General features: G+C 36.3%; 1 protein-coding gene across 3 annotated transcripts in view; it reads left to right on the top strand.

Annotated features, from left to right (window-relative positions):
• The window catches only part of UBE2E3 (ubiquitin conjugating enzyme E2 E3), a 93,897-nt gene that overhangs the window by 1,609 nt on the left and 76,534 nt on the right, over nt 1-15,754 (top strand). For all 3 annotated transcript variants that reach the window (XM_052659364.1, XM_052659368.1, XM_052659369.1), the window contains exon 3: nt 1,748-1,798. In XM_052659364.1, coding sequence (XP_052515324.1) covers nt 1,748-1,798 — 51 coding nt within the window. The remainder of the gene's footprint in view (nt 1-1,747; nt 1,799-15,754) is intronic.

Raw genomic sequence — 15,754 nt, 5'->3', positions numbered from 1 at the left:
AGCACGTTGTCAGTTTGTCTTCCAAATGGACGCTTTTGTTGGTTTAACATCAGCAGCAGTAGTTCAAAAATATTTCCTTGGCTGTCGGTTTTGTCTGGACTTGAATGAGTTGTCATTCTGCTTAGGTGGTATATAAGCCACCTCCCTGGAATGAGACTTTGAAGCAAACTTGTTCTGTGCTTTGGTAACTTCAGAGAGTGTCCTTGAGTAGAGACTGGAGTAACATCTGACAGATTCAGGAGTTGGCAAGGAAAATTTGGTGATCCCAGATTAGCTGGTACATTTGAGGATGTTGTCTTTTTATCAGTAATATTCATCTTCATTGAAGGTGACACTTGGAGAGATCAGTGCCTCTCTTCATGAAACTTAATGATCAGAAATGGTCATGTTTGCTAGAAAATTTTTAAAGTCGGGGCCTTGGCTGTATTTGAAGGCAGATTTTAAAATTGTACTTCAAGTGTGTTTTCAGTTTTTACAAGTGTGACCTTACGTCGTTCATCTCAGGTTTTACTTTTTCTAGTTAAGCTATGGTCATACCTCCGTGTCCTTGTGAGAGTAGGTAAAACTGAAAAGTAGCCGTTTACATGTTAGGTGGCACTTGGTGATTGAGAAGTTTGCCATTACGCCTCTTCACTCTAAAATTTGTGGATATGCTTGACATGTTAATACTCAACAGCAGGAGAAGCATATTTTGTTGGATATAAGTGAAAGATCATTTGTTTTCTGTTGATTTATATGTTTGTGATAGTGAAAAAAAAAATGGTGTCAATGGGACTCCAATCAATGGTAGTAGTATGTGAATACCTGTGAATTTTAGTAATTACACATCAGGTGTTCCTATAGCATTAGCCGATATCGACATTTTATTGATTTTTGTTGATCTCAACCAAAAGAAAAAGAAAATATAAAAGCTGATCAAATGTTGGCGTTCTGTTAGTGATAGTCTGTGGATTTTCACCTCTATTGTATCAATAATCAAGTGTTAATAACTAGAATATTTTATGAAATAACAGCAGTCCATGAGATAATTTAAAATCCTTCTCAGTTTCTTACAATCTTGTTGATGAACATACTAAACATATCTTAAGTTTTGAAAGCATTGTAAATTTGAATAAAATAAGAACTGCTCTTTTTCCTCTTACCTCAAGGCTGTCTATCTTTTCTCCCAAATTTATTAAATTTAAGTGCTGTACTTAAGCTCTGGGGAAACAGATTTACTTAAATACAAATATCAGAATTCTTTGAAAGTTTTTCACTGGTAAAAATATTTGTAAATTTCAAACTTTTTCTGACAGGTAAAATATTGTCAAAATTATTAATGTGCACTTGCAGTAGCTTGTTCATTTTTACCTTGGTAAAGTGTCTTGGAGTCATTGTCAAATATTCTAGTGCTTTCCCTCCTCCCTTCTTGTCTCATTTGCATATAAGCTTGAAAAGAGAATTTATCTGGTAAAAAGTGCTTTAAAATACATTTTACATCCTTTTCTGAGTACAAGTGGAGGGCTAGTTCTCAAATCAGGTGTGAATGTCTTCCTTACGTACAGTAGCAAGTGAGAAAAAAAGCTGCGAAGTTTCTGTTAAGGGATTTGGGTTATGCCTCTGAGAACAAAGAGGGAGCAGCCATGTTAGCATTACTGAGGGCGAAGCCAGCCTTGCATTTAACTGCATGGTGGTAGAGGGCAGTGTAATTCCCCGGTTATTCTGTAGACTCTCAAATCCTTTTTGTCTGCTCTCATTTCACTAACAGAATTCAGAAGGAGCTAGCTGAAATAACCCTTGATCCTCCTCCTAACTGCAGGTAAGAAACAACTTGTGTTGTTTTAATTTCAAACTGTGGAAAAATATCCAGAGATTCATGTATCGTTGTTGGATATTTGTGCTGCAGAAGAGGCTACATTTGCTTCTTTTCAGCTTTGCAAGTGGATTGAACAAAAAATTGTCTTGGGTGAATCAAATAAATTTGGGAGGAAAAAAACCTTTTTAGAGTGTATCATACATTTTGAACTTATGAATATATTGATTTTTGCTTCTTGCTGGGATTAGTATGAACGGTGCTGATTTTTATTCTGTTGTAATAGTTCTGTAGTGTGTTTATTCAGAAGTATATTGCAGAAACTTCTAAAATTTTGCTAAGCTTTAAAGTTACTGCTTGTGTGCAGTCTGAACTGACCTTCCAAATTTAGAAATTGCTGAATGTGGTGATACAAAAATGTAAATGCAGTAAACAGGAGTATAGTTATTTCTGTTTGATTTATTCAGTAACTTGCCTTTAGGACAGAGTTTATGTGCTAAGCTAATGGTTTTAGTTGCTGTTTTCTAGAGAATGCATTGTTGGAATTATTTACATTTTAATCAGATGGTTTAATTACTTGGGAAAATCCTTAGTATTTTTGGCACTAGAAATATGTGTATAAAAGACAGTGAATGAGTTGGAATTTGTGGGAAGAAGTCATTTCAGTGAAACTCATGTAGAATGGTTTAAGATTGTTGGTTGGTATAAGGTGCATTAAAAGTAACTGGTTTGTAATTTTTTCCCTGAAATATTTTTTAAATTCCTCTTAGCACTCAGTTTTTCATCTGTGACTGTTTGACTTCTAAAATTCATCAAACTTAGAAAAACTGTCTTGTAGATAATTTGCATGGAGATAGGTACTCAGAAACCAGAATGGCTACTAGAAATAAAGCAGTGTTACAGTTTGATATGAAAGTGTTTTCTTGTCTTACCTATATTTTTCTACAAGTGGTGTTCACTAGTGGTGATCAGACCTATTTCTGAAATCTACTTGAGATGTAATAGGATGTAATCCAACCGCTTCTTATTGTGTATGTTAACTGGGTCCTCTGATAAGGTGATCTGATGTTTATTTGCTTATATTAATATTTATAATATTTATAAATAGATATTTATAAATATTATAAATAGATATTTATAATCAGACATTTCAATTCAAAATGGAAACATGAATGTAAGCTAATTTTAAACAGATAGTAGTATGTCAGATATCAAAGTAGTACTTAGGAGCTATCTGTGCTGTCCAGTAATGTAGCCACTAACCACTTGTGGCTATTGAGCGCTTCGGTTGTAATCCAAAATGAGATGTTCTGTAAGTGTAAAGTACACATCAGAATTTGAAAACAGTATGAAGAAAAGAATGCAAAATATTTTTACTGATTTTCAAAAAATATTTATTACATGTTGAAATACCGATATTTTGATATGTTGGGTTTGGGTTATTACAGTATGTAAAACGTTTTTAAATTATTTTTTCCTGTTTTAATACGGTTAGTAGACAATTTAAAATTACATATGTGGCTCATGTTGTATTTCTGTTGAACAGCACTGCTTTAGAGAATAAATAAATCAGTATTTCCTTTCAGGCTTCTAAATGGTGTGTCAAATCTGTAGCCATTTAAGGAGGTCAGGTTAAATTTGCTCTCTGGAAGAATTACTTAACATGGAGAGTGTATTCTGGTATTTCTCATTATAGAACATGTAAAGATCTATCGGTTCAAAAGTCTTTATTGTTTTAAAATTGCATATAAGGTCAAACATTTTTTAAAGGTTTTTGTTGATTTTCTGCAAATGGCACAAATTATTAAATAGTGTTCGTGTGTGAATCTAGTAAGCCCAATAGACACGTGCTGGATGCCCTGAGAACAATATGTTGCAGTTGCTGAAGAAATGTGCTCTGCCTATTTAACCCAGGAATGTTTCCACAAGGTCACTGACGATTATTGTAGAGGAAGTATAGTCTGTCTTAGAGATAGAAAGTTTAGTTTAATTTGCTTTTATTTTTCTCTTTATGTACCAGATTTCCTTTCAGTCCATGAAATAATGCTTCACATTTAGTGGTTAGACTGGTGAAATGGTGATCCTTTGGGCTTGCTCATTGAGCAGTAACTTGGCATACATACATCATCTGTGCTTTCTCTCCTCACAACTGGTGATCACTGTCAACTACTGCAAATGACACCGTTCAGTTCTCTGCTTTTTTTAATGTATGAGTTCTTTTGTGACTGTGTGAGTGATTAATAGAGGGAAAAAAAAAAACACCGAGAAAACATCAGTCTTAGTAGGAGACTGGAGTAGTTGTTTTTGTTTTTATTAGTTTAGGGACAGTCTTCTTTCATATGCTGGACAAGTGAAATATTCACATATTTTTATGTGTTTTTCTGTAAGTCTTCAGATTCTTTTGGGTGGAAGAACATCTAGGTCTTGTTCTTGAGCAGGAGTTTGGAATAGTAAGAGTTACTGGAGATATTTTTAGGATTTTTGACAGCTAATTTAAGATTTGTATTTTTACCTTTGTGTCAAATACGTATTCGTGGTGTTCTTGTAATTCACAGGTGAGAATTTTAGCTTTATGGTGATTGTACAGTTTAGATTTGTTAATTTATGTTATAATTAATAGTGGGACCCTATTAATAAATTCTAGAAAATATGTGAATTCATATTGTCTGAAATCTAAGAAACCTAATTATTTTGACTTTCACGTGTAGTTAGTTAATCAGAATTCCATTATGGTTTTGAATATGATTTTTACAAGCTTGTCAAAGTATGTGATACATTTAATTTTTCAGAGAAGAATGAAAAGTATGTCTGTGTACATTGAAAAAAGAACTTGAATGAAACACAAGAAAACACAACAAAATCAAAATTACTGACTTAAGATTTTTTCTTAAATCTTTTCCTATGTTTAATTAATAAAATATTTTTTAGTTATTTATATAGCTGTGTCAAATATGTATACACCCAGGGTGATCATAGGATAGACTTAATTATTGAATTAAGTGTATGGCTTTAAACCTATCTGAATATATTTGGGTAGTATTGATATTTCTTTTCCTGATAGTATAAACGTGTGATAAAATGTTATTTCCAGTGATTCGATGGTGTTTCAATTTTCAGGTATTGGAATGCTTTAGGCCAAAGCATTTACAGATATAACACTTAATGGCTTCAATTTATATCCTTTATTCTAGATTAGAGTGTGAAGAGTTGATGTACCAGTGAGAATGAAGGGAGACTGTATTATGTGCAGTTCCTTACCTGTTTTTAGAGAAAGTTATTAAGTAGAATTGAGTGATGTGCTCTAAGACATTTATGTTCCATCTGTTCCCCAGAGGGTGTCCTCTCAGGACTTGACAGGTGGTGGAACTTTAGAAAGGTGCTGGATTTTTAACTCAGTCTCTTTAATTCTTTTCATATCTGAGACAGTACAAAAATATGCTCTAAAAATACCTTTAATATGTTCAGATTGAACCTATATTAAAGTAGACATTCAGGGACATTGTAAATAGTTTTTGGATGTTAGAAAGGCCTTATTGAGAGGGAGGCGTTACAGTACCAAGTTATTGTATTAACATACAAAAACCTGAAAGTGGGTGCTATGATGCTTGCAAATTTTGCTCATTTCCTTCTTTCTAAAAAATGAACAAAAGCAATTAAGTTTTAAACCAGTAGTTGGGAAGCCCTGATTTACTCATAAGCCAACTGTCTGTGGATGAGCTCTGCCTCCTTTTGCGGATTACTACCGCCTTGCACCATTTCTAGACAAGATAGAACTTTGGTGCCCAGGGGTGGTCTTCAGACCAGTAGCATCTGCATCACAGGTGAGATTTTAGAACTGTAGAATCTTTTAGAAATGTAGAATCTTGCCTACCCGCCCTGCAAAAGTACTGAATCAGGATCTGAATTTCAACTAGATTTCCAGATGGATTGAATGTATTTTAAGGTTTGAAAAGCACTGGTACTTGAGCTGGACTGAGTACAAGCCCCTGCTCTGGCACTTAATAGCTGTGTTACCTTAGATAAGCTGTGGAATATTCCTGTCTTTCTGTTTCTCATCTCTGTAATAAGAGATTAAAATTATACCCCCTTTATAAGTTTGTTGTGAAGATTAGATGAATATATATGTTTAGAAATTCCTTAATGTGAATTGGGTTAATGAAGTGGTTGAGGCGTGGTTAAAGAGCTACCTTAGCAGTATGCCTTCACTTTTGGAGGCATTTTCTCCAGTGCATCAGCATCCAACTATCGGAATAATTTTATCTTAATCAGCTCTGCACCTATTGGGAATGTCAGGCAGCTAGTTAAAAGCAATTCCTTGGAACTTGAGTAAAAAAGAAAATAAACCTAGGAACACTGGACAAGGTTGAACAAATAGTATATCCTCTGTAAAGAAATATGCTAATGGTTAATGAAACCTAATTCAGCAGAGAATGCTCTGTCCAGTGGATTATAATAAACTACTTTTAAATAGTGGTGATATGTTTTCCCTTTTAGTATTCCACTGAGAATGAGATTATATCAATAATTTTGTAAAATTGATTCTGAAGTGATATAATTTGCTAGTTATCTGAACATAGCATTCTTTCCTTCGCTGTGATCTAAGGAGAGATTTTGGAAGCTTTCTCTAGTTGACATATGAATCTACATAGATTGGTTGCTTATATAATGGTTTTAAATCCTCCCACACATATGGATAGATTGCTTTTTCTTTTTTATGTATACATTTGATTGTTGTTTATGTTAGCCAAAATGTGCTATGTGAAGGTACGCTGTTTCATAAAACGAAATTGTTTCATTAATTATCTAGCCCTTTTGTTTTCAACTCTTGAAAAAAATCCTGTAATGGCCTTTTTATAAAAATTAAATCTTTCTTGGATGCTCAGTTTGTGAAATAGATAAGAACAGAACTACTCTGACTGAAGGTGTTTTCCAATTGGTCTGTCAAATTGACAGAAATAGAAATTCTAGACAAAATAATGACTTTGGATTAGAGATCTATGAAATATCCCATATATTCTTTACTTTTTCATAATTGTGTGTGTTTTAATTTTTGGCTTCACACTGAAGCATATGAGATCTTAGTTTCTCAACCAAAGATTGAACTTGCACACTCTGCATTGGAAGGCAGAGTCTTAACCACTGAACCACTGGGGAAGTCCCCATAATTGTCGTTTTTAATATGATTGTTCAGAGGTATTTGGCTACCATTTGTATTATTAAAAAGAAATTGGTTTGCAGTGAAGCTAGTTATTTCCCTCATACATGCCGGTGTGGCAGAAAGATTCAGTACTTTGTGACTGAAAAGTTTTTCCAAAGGAATGGTATAATTGAAAATAATATTTTCCCCCTCAATAGGTCACATTTTTATTAGGGATCTGTTAAGTTCAGTGCAGATAATGTAATCAGAAAGTGGGTGAAAACTGTGCATTTAAAAAGTTACGTGGTTACTTTGCAGCTGCATGCAAGACTCAAATTGTTTTGTTCTTTTCTATAGATAACCAGCTGGTACCTTATTCCATCCTTGAATGAGTAGCTATAACAACAGATGGATATGTTTAGTTATAAGAAGATCAACAAGTCATTGTTCCTTAGAGTACAGGGGTGCTCCAGTGGATTCTCATCTTTCCTACAAAATTAAGATTAAAAACAGAATAAAACCACCTGTAGATCTAGAGAATTAGAAAGATTTCTTTCCCCTTTCTATACTGCTTTAACAGGGTAGCTTATTTGGCATTTTAGAATCTAGAAGAAGAAACATCTTTAAATCTTTAATATTTCTTTTTCCCCAGTTCTCATCTGGGGGTGATTTTTGCCTTCTTATTGTCACACCCCACTCCAGTTGTCCTATGGACCAATTGGCAACGCCTAGAGACTTTTCACAACTGGGGAAGAGGAGCTGCTATTAATAATTTAGTGAATAGAGAGAGGTCAGGGATGCTCTTAAATACCCTGTAATGCCTAGGTCACCCCCTCCAACAAAGATTATATCTGGCCTAAAATGTCAGTAGAGGTTGAGAAATCCTGCTGTAGATGTTAACTCCAATACCTTTGCCTCTTTAAGTTTTACGTAGTTCATTTATTATTATTTTCCTATCTCAGTAGTGATGCCTAGTGAATATACTTTCTTCTGTACTTTCCTCAGAGCTGGTATCCCCATCTTCCACTACACTTGTGCTGTAGTTTATTATCTGATACATGTCTTTTTTTTTTTTTTAATGTGAACCTACAGGAATGGCTATGTTGAGTACCTTTTAAATTATGGTCTACTGAGGCCAGAAATACTTACAGCAATATTTTAAATTAATTAACTAGTTTCCTACTAGTTCATTATACCCTCTTGATGATTTAGGTTTAGGCTGGTTATATCTGTGTGCTACTAGAAGTACTGAAGTATCATCGAGTGTAAATAACCGTTGGGAAATCATCAAAATTCAGTTTGATTCAGTACATTGAACTGCAAACGGTTTAGAAAGCCATGCTCTTCATCTGATTTTGATTTTTATCATTAAGACAATGCAGAGATTATCCTATTATTGTTACAAGTCCCCAGTCCTTTATTTCTAACCTGTGGGGCCAGTAACGTTTCAGAATGTGAAAGTTTTCAGACTTTAGAAAGGGAATGTGATGTAGTTTATATAACACTGCCAGTGGGATCCGGGTCAGCACTCCATAATCAAACACATGCATATTTCTACACCCAAACTGTATGAATGCTCTCACTAAGTGGGATACATCGGCACTACAGATAGTTTCAGGTTAGTTCATGTTTGGTGTTGCTGCCAAATTATTTTTCAGTCTTTGATTTTTAGAGCTTTTGGGATATTCCAGAATGTGGGTAAGCAGTTGTGGCCCTGTACTACTGCTGTGACAGTGGCAAGTGACGCCAGCTGTTTTACTACATGGTGCAAGGGTATTTAAAGTCTTGTTCTGCTTTTCTTTCTTTTACCTATTTCCTCATAGCTGTTTTTAGTTTCTCAGCTTTTATTTTTGGAGCGTTGCTTTTTTATTTTTTAATTGTCTAACCTGTATGATTAAAAGAGTTTAGATTCTTGATTTTAGAGTTTTTTTCTCCTTTTCTTTTGAGGTGAAACTAAGCATCAGTTTCTAAGTTATTCTGTGTATGTTGGATTACTTTTCTGCTTTGCTGTCAGTATTCTCTCTCAATTATTCTGTTCATTCTGGACATACCAAATTACACAGAAAGGAAGATATCCTTTAATACCTAAGCATGCATGCCTACTAAGTTGCTTCAGTTGTGTCTGACTCTTTTGAGACTCCATGGACTATAGGCTCCTCTGTCCATGGGATTTCCCAGGCAAGAATACTGGTGTGGGCTACCATTTCCTTCTCCAGGGGATTTTCCCCACCTAGGGATCAAACCTAGGCCTCCTGCATTGCAGGCAGATTCTTTACCACTGAACCACTGGGGAATCCCATGATACCTAAGCATAGGACTTGCCGTCTTTATGTATGCATTTGAGTGCAGTTAGGCTATAAAAGGAGACATTAAATTTTGCTAAGCTGTTTTGTGTTGCATTAACTTCAACATATAAATGTTGGACTCCTGGGTGGCTCTTCCATGTGTTGGCTGGGATCTGTGCAGCTTACAACTAACTTGGAGCTCTGCCATTTTCAACATGTCCAGGCAGGATAACTAGAGGGTCATGTGCTGGCTGAAAGTACTTTGGTCTGAAAGTAAGATACGGATTTAATCACATGACCTCAAGGTGGAAAATGTTGGGGAGCATATGGATATTTAGAGAGAAATTTCTCTGCCTATATTTTGTACAAAGTGTATGTGGTTCATGAATAGGCAACTTTCATTCTCACTTCAGAAAAGAAAAGAGGAAATAATTGAGCATCCAGCCTGACACTCTCCTGGATTTCCATACTATCGTGCCTATTAATATGCTATTTTATTTAATTCCCAAAACAATTCTATGAAGTATCATTCTTGTTAAGGTTTCAAAAGGTAATCTGAGAGTTGTCACACATGTAGCGCATATATATACATAACAGCTCCAGGGCAAAAATCTAGGCTTAGTTTTGACGTAAATGTAAGCACTTCTTGCTTCTGTATACTGCTGGTTAAGAAATCTGGTAAAAGCATTCAGAGTTGTTTCGTGGTCTGTAGGTGCGTTCTTAGCGTGAGTTGTATCCCATCTGTTTGCTTATAGTCTCTTGAAGGATCTGGCATACTCTGTGGTTTTAGAACCTGGCAAGTGAGGTTCAGTTGGTGAATTGGAGAAAGAAGAGTTTTCTTTTTTGCCTTGGGGGGTGCTAGGCTTGCATTAGTGTTGTTTTTTTTTTTTTTAACCATTCGGACAGAATCATTTTCTTTTTTAGGGAGCATTCCCCAAGTTGCCAGCTCAGCTCTCTTCTCTCTTTCCTTGTAAGGAAGCAGGTCAGGGAATGAAGATGATCATAACAGAAGGCAGATCTTTGTTCTCTGACTTGTAGTTCCTTGTGTAAAGCTTCTCTTTGAGCAAAGGAATGACTTTAAATCTACCTCTCTTTTTCTCTCGGCCTATTTTGGAGGGATCTGGACCAGTTCTGCCAGTCTGAAGTTTCTTTCCTGCTTCACTGTCCCAGAGTAAATATACTTTGTCATTCTGTTTAACTTCTAGCTTGTCTGGGGAAAAATAAAGACATCTCTAGTCTGAAATTGCTTTTGGGAGTATAGCTCCACATATTTTGGTCTGAGTGAAGGGCCTAGGGAAACATGAATTTTGTTACCTTTTTATTTTATTTTCCTTTACTTATAAATCATTGTGATGATTCTCCCTTTACATCCATGGGACTTGCTTTTTATAAACACCATTCATTCCCTTTCTAAGGGTGGTTATTTGTAGTGTGTTTGCCATTTACAATCTTATAGGTCCTTTACAAATGGATCATTTTTTTACATTAAATTTTAGTAGGTCAAGAATCCATTTATTTAGGGTCCCCAAGAGAATCCATCTCAGAAGATTGTGGCTACATGTTTTTTATGGCTTCCTGCTGCTTTCTGTAGTCTTCTCAATTTAAACAGTAGTAACAACAAAATTTAGAGGGCATCTTAAGGCCTTGGCTTTATGGTTTTCTTTTTGTTTCACACTTGTTTCTAAGGAGATTGGTGATATTTGTTGGGTTTGTAATATATATACTTGTAGTAAATTTACCTTCAATCACAAAGAGGGAAAAAGGCAGCATTTGAATGGTTTGAGTAACTTTAGATGCATGTGACCACGTGGAATTCAATGACAGTTTTAACTAGTGCACCTTTAGATTTTCTTTATTTTATTTACACTAGTGTCTGTTTAAAATTTTTAAAGACCTCTCTGTTACATCCTCCCAGATGCTTTATATCCCCATATCCATTAGAGGACTATGCTAAGTATTCATTTTCTTTTATAAACCCTAAATAAACATGTTGCAAATGATCGCTTTTCCCTCCTGCTAAGGTTTCTTAATTTTTTAAAATTAACTTTTATTATGGAGAACTTGGAACATCTACAGAAGTAAACAGGCTAGTGTGATAAATAGCCATGTAGCCTTCACCTAGTTTCAATTGTTAACAACTCTGAGCCAATCTTATGTCATCTGTAATCCCAATCATTTCACCCTCCTATATCATGTTGAAGCAAATCTCAGACATCATTTAATCTGCATTTTTAAAGAACAGATATTTCAGGTGCATTTCCAAAAGATAAAGACTTTTAACTTAACCCAGTGTCACTAACACATCTAAAAATATCGAAATTCTTAAATCAGTCATGTTCAAATTTACAAATGTCTTAAGAATTGTCTACCTTTCTTCTTCAAAGGTAATTGGAATCGGTATCTGAATAGACACATTGTAATTGGTTGATGTGTTTTATATATCATCCAATCTTTAATTTCTTTCTGTTTTTGTTTTTTTCTTTCCCTTTTTCATTTTTGCAGATTATTTAAATGAAACAGGGCTGAGTTTTTAAGTCTAGATTTTGCTTGTTGCACTCTGACAGCAAAGTTTAGTATCTTTTTGTTCAGCATTTCCTGTAAATTTGGGAGTTAGGTCAGAAGGCTTGTTAATATTCAGGATTGATTACCTTCCCCCCCTTTTTTTTCTTTTGACAAAACTGCTGCATAGGTGGTAGTGAACTATTTCATCAGGAAACACCTAAAAGCTGGTTGTCTTTTTGTGATGCTGGTAGCCACTGGAATACTTGTCTAAACAGAAACTTGCCCACATCTTCTATTTGGTTACCAGTCTGGTAAGTTCCATAGTGAAGGCAGAATAAGTGCTTAATTCTTCCTCTTGTTTATCAGATTTATTTTTTTCCTCCTTTTCAAAATAGTGAGTTGGTTACCTATCCTTTTCTGACTCGTGAACTTGTATTTGTTTTCTTTCATTCAATTGCAGTCCTTCAGTATATGGCCACTGTTAGGAAACTTTGCATGCATAAAAGTTGCCTGGACATATTTGGTGGTAACATAATGCAAAGGCATGTTATTCAACTCAACCATTGCCCTAGGTATTATTTTGAAAACTGAATACTTCTTGAAGCTGTCGCTTTAAACATAAGATGTTCTCCTCACCATATCTTAATTTGTGAAGGGATAATCAATGTCTTAGTAACTAAAATTCCTATATTAGAACTATATGTCTGTTTTTAAGTTCTGAATTAAAATAGATTGAGGTGGAATGCAGAGAACTTTATCAGAATCAAATTAACCACAAGAAAATGAACTTTATTTTATCTAAATCTACAAGAAAAGCAACGTTCTCTGTCCATCTACAGTGTTTCTTACCAGCGTCCCCTTCAGCATTTTGGACTGCATTGTGCTTTGCGTTGGGCTTCCCAGGTGGCACTAGTGGTAAAGAATATGCCTGCTAACGCAGGAGATGTAAGAGATCAGGGAGATCCCCTGGAAAAGGAAATGGCAACTCACTTGAGTATTCTTGCCCGGAAAATCCTGCAGACAGAGGATGTTGGTGGGCTGCAGTCCGTGGGGTTGGACAGAGTCAGACATGACTGGAGTGACTTGGTGCGCAGCAGCACATGCTTTGCTTTAGAAGACACTGAGCGCCTTTGGGCTTCATGCTGGCAGGGCCTCTCCCAGTTACTGTGGGCCCCAGGATGCAGCTCCTGCTCCCTTCTCCAAATGTCCAGGGGGTGACCGCGACCATGAAGTTAAAAGACGTCTGCTCTTTGGAAGGAAAGCTGTGACACACCTAGGCAGCATATTAAAAAGCAGAGACATCACTTGGCTGACAAAGGTCTGTGTAGTCAAAGCTATGGTTTTTCCAGTAGTCGTGTAAAGATGTGAGAGTTGGACCATAAAGGAGGCTCATAGCCGAATAATTCATGCTTTTGGACTGTGGCACTGGAGAAGACTCTTGAGAGTCCCTTGGACTGCAAGCAGATCAAACCAGTCAATCCTAAAGGAAATCACCCCTGAATATTCATTGGAACAGGACTGATGCTCCGATACTTTGGCCACCTGATGGGAAGAAATCAGCTCACTGGAAAAGACCTTGATGCTGGGAAGGATTGCGGGCAGGAGGAGAAGGGGGTAACAGAGGATGAGATGGTTGGCTGGCATCACCAACTCAGTGGACATGAATTTGAGCAAACTCTGGGAGATAAGGACAAGAAGCCTGGCATGCTGCAGTTCATGGGGTCACAAAGAGTCGGAGACAACTTAGAGACTGAATGACAGCAGCGGGAAAGGATGGACACTTCCAGTTGCAAATTACTGCTCTAGATCCCACACTGTAATGGTGTCCAATCATAGGATTCTAATAAAAATATTGTTGTGTGGCATTGCTTCCAGTAATGTATAATTTGTAATAGACTTCTTATGTAAAATCTCTTATGACCAAATATATATGATTTTACTACATATGAAATTGTCTTTTATGCAGAAATTATTTTCTTCCTGTAGCATTTTTCTTTTTGATATTTCCCCTGAACTCTGAAATCTTATACTAAATTTAAGCTCTTTGTATGATCTTAACATGTACATATACACATTCTCTGGCAAATACGTTTCTTTACATCTTCTTTTGATCTTTTTATTATTAGTGAGTTTAGTTTTATTTACAGGAAAATCTGAAAATAAAAATGGGATTTTTCTGCTAGCCCATTGCCTCAAACTGGGCCTTTTCATTTATCTTGTGTCTCTAATTATTAGCCTCATGCTGTTTCTGAGAGGTTTTTTTTTTTTAAGCCCATTTAATTCTGTCATCTTTTCTTATCCACTATCTGTCTGCCCATTTATGTTTAGTTTACTGAGCCATATCTCCCACTTTTCTGTCTTTTTTTGTATTTCTTTCATCTTTTTGTAATCTGTCTTTTCCTCTTCTATTTTATTTCTAAGGCTATTTGATAATCTAGCTGCCAATGTTTTCTTCATGTGACTTATTTTCAATTTATTTTTAAGTGCCTTCCTTCTTATATTTCTTTACTTTCAACTTCTTGTTGACATTCCTGAGGTGTTTCTTCTTTCTCCTAATGACTCTTCTTTCCATTTAGTATTTTCTTTTAGAAATGTATGGTGTGAATGTGTTGGTGTAGTGTGTATTCTTTCTTCACCTTGTATCTTTTTTTCCCTTCTCATCTCCCCTGGGCACTCTTTGCTCTCTCTAGTTGTGGTGAATGGGGGCTACCCTGCAGGCGTGGTATGCGGGCTTCTCTCTGTGGTAACTTCTCTTGTTGCGGTGCCTCAGCTCTAGGGTGTACGGTCTTCAGTAGTTGCAACTGGCTGGCTCCAGAGCTCCAGCTCAGGAGTTGTAGCCCACAGATTTAGGTGCCCTGCTGCATGTGAAATCTTCCCAGACGAGGGATCGAACCCCTGTCCCCTGCGTTGGCGGGCAGGTTTTTAACCACTGAACCATCAGGGAAGTCCCACAGCTGCTTTTTGATCATGGAATTCCCTCAGGAATTTTAGTGGGTGTCCATCAAAATGCTCTTCATTTGGTTCCTAACTTATCTTTATCTTCTGTTATGTATAAAGGCTGTGCTCCAATAGAAGTGGTCTGCTTCCCATCCCCTGGCCATAACATGGGCTTCTGGGCTCTGCATCTTTGTTTACCTTCTCAAGGTCTCGAGTGATTTTCATCCACCAATCAATAGTGCTCCTTTAAGACCCATTTTAAATCCTACATCTTGTAAAGCTTTTGGTGCACATCTGTCTTTTGAGAGACTTGGATTTATTCTCTGGTACTTCGCGCCTCTTGTCACATCCCCTTTGTTCCCAGCTGAACCGGGCACCAGGACTGGGTGTGAATCTTACGTTTCTTTATATTTTCAACTCTTAGTGTAATACTCCTGTACTGCATTTTAGACAATGTTAGTGAACTCCTAAGTTGAAAGTAGTACTGAAACTAGCCAAGTTTTCAAAGGTGCGGCGTAACACAGGAACCTATTTTGACCATACATCCTGGTTTTTATCTTTTGTCTTAGTGTCATTGTCAATGGCATTTCCTTTCACTTTCAGAAATACCCCAGTTAGTATGATAAATTGTAGGGTTACCTTAACCCTGATAGTATATATGTGGGTGGTGTTCTGGTTAGACTTGGTGAATCAGGAGATTTTTTGTAATCAGCCATTATCCAAAGCAGAGATTCTAATTCTTGGTCCAAGGGTGTTCTGAGAATGTGCATTTTGAGAAGCATGTCTTAGTATTACGTACTAGCTGCACTCTAATCAGTTTTTTTGAGAAGTGGTGCTCTGAGGCTTAGGGTCATTGTTGGAATGAGGAGAATTGGCAAGGGGCAGAGGAGATAATGAAATACCATTTAATCTCTATGAGGCTAGAGAAGAACAGTTAAGATCGTGTTCTTGATTTTTAGTGACTGGCTGTTTCTTAATGTAAGTACCCTCTATACTTTTGATTGCTGTGTCATAGTGCAAGAGATTAATAAAGCCTGTGGGAGGCGTGTGCAAAATCAGGGCCATGTGTGTATGTATGTGTGTGTAGCTAGTGACTTAATG

Source organism: Budorcas taxicolor, chromosome 2 (assembly GCF_023091745.1).
Source record: "Budorcas taxicolor isolate Tak-1 chromosome 2, Takin1.1, whole genome shotgun sequence".
In the NCBI taxonomy this organism is placed as follows: Eukaryota; Metazoa; Chordata; class Mammalia; order Artiodactyla; family Bovidae; genus Budorcas; species Budorcas taxicolor.
The sequence above is the reverse complement of the archived record's forward strand: the minus strand, read 5'-3'. Positions and strand labels throughout refer to the sequence as shown.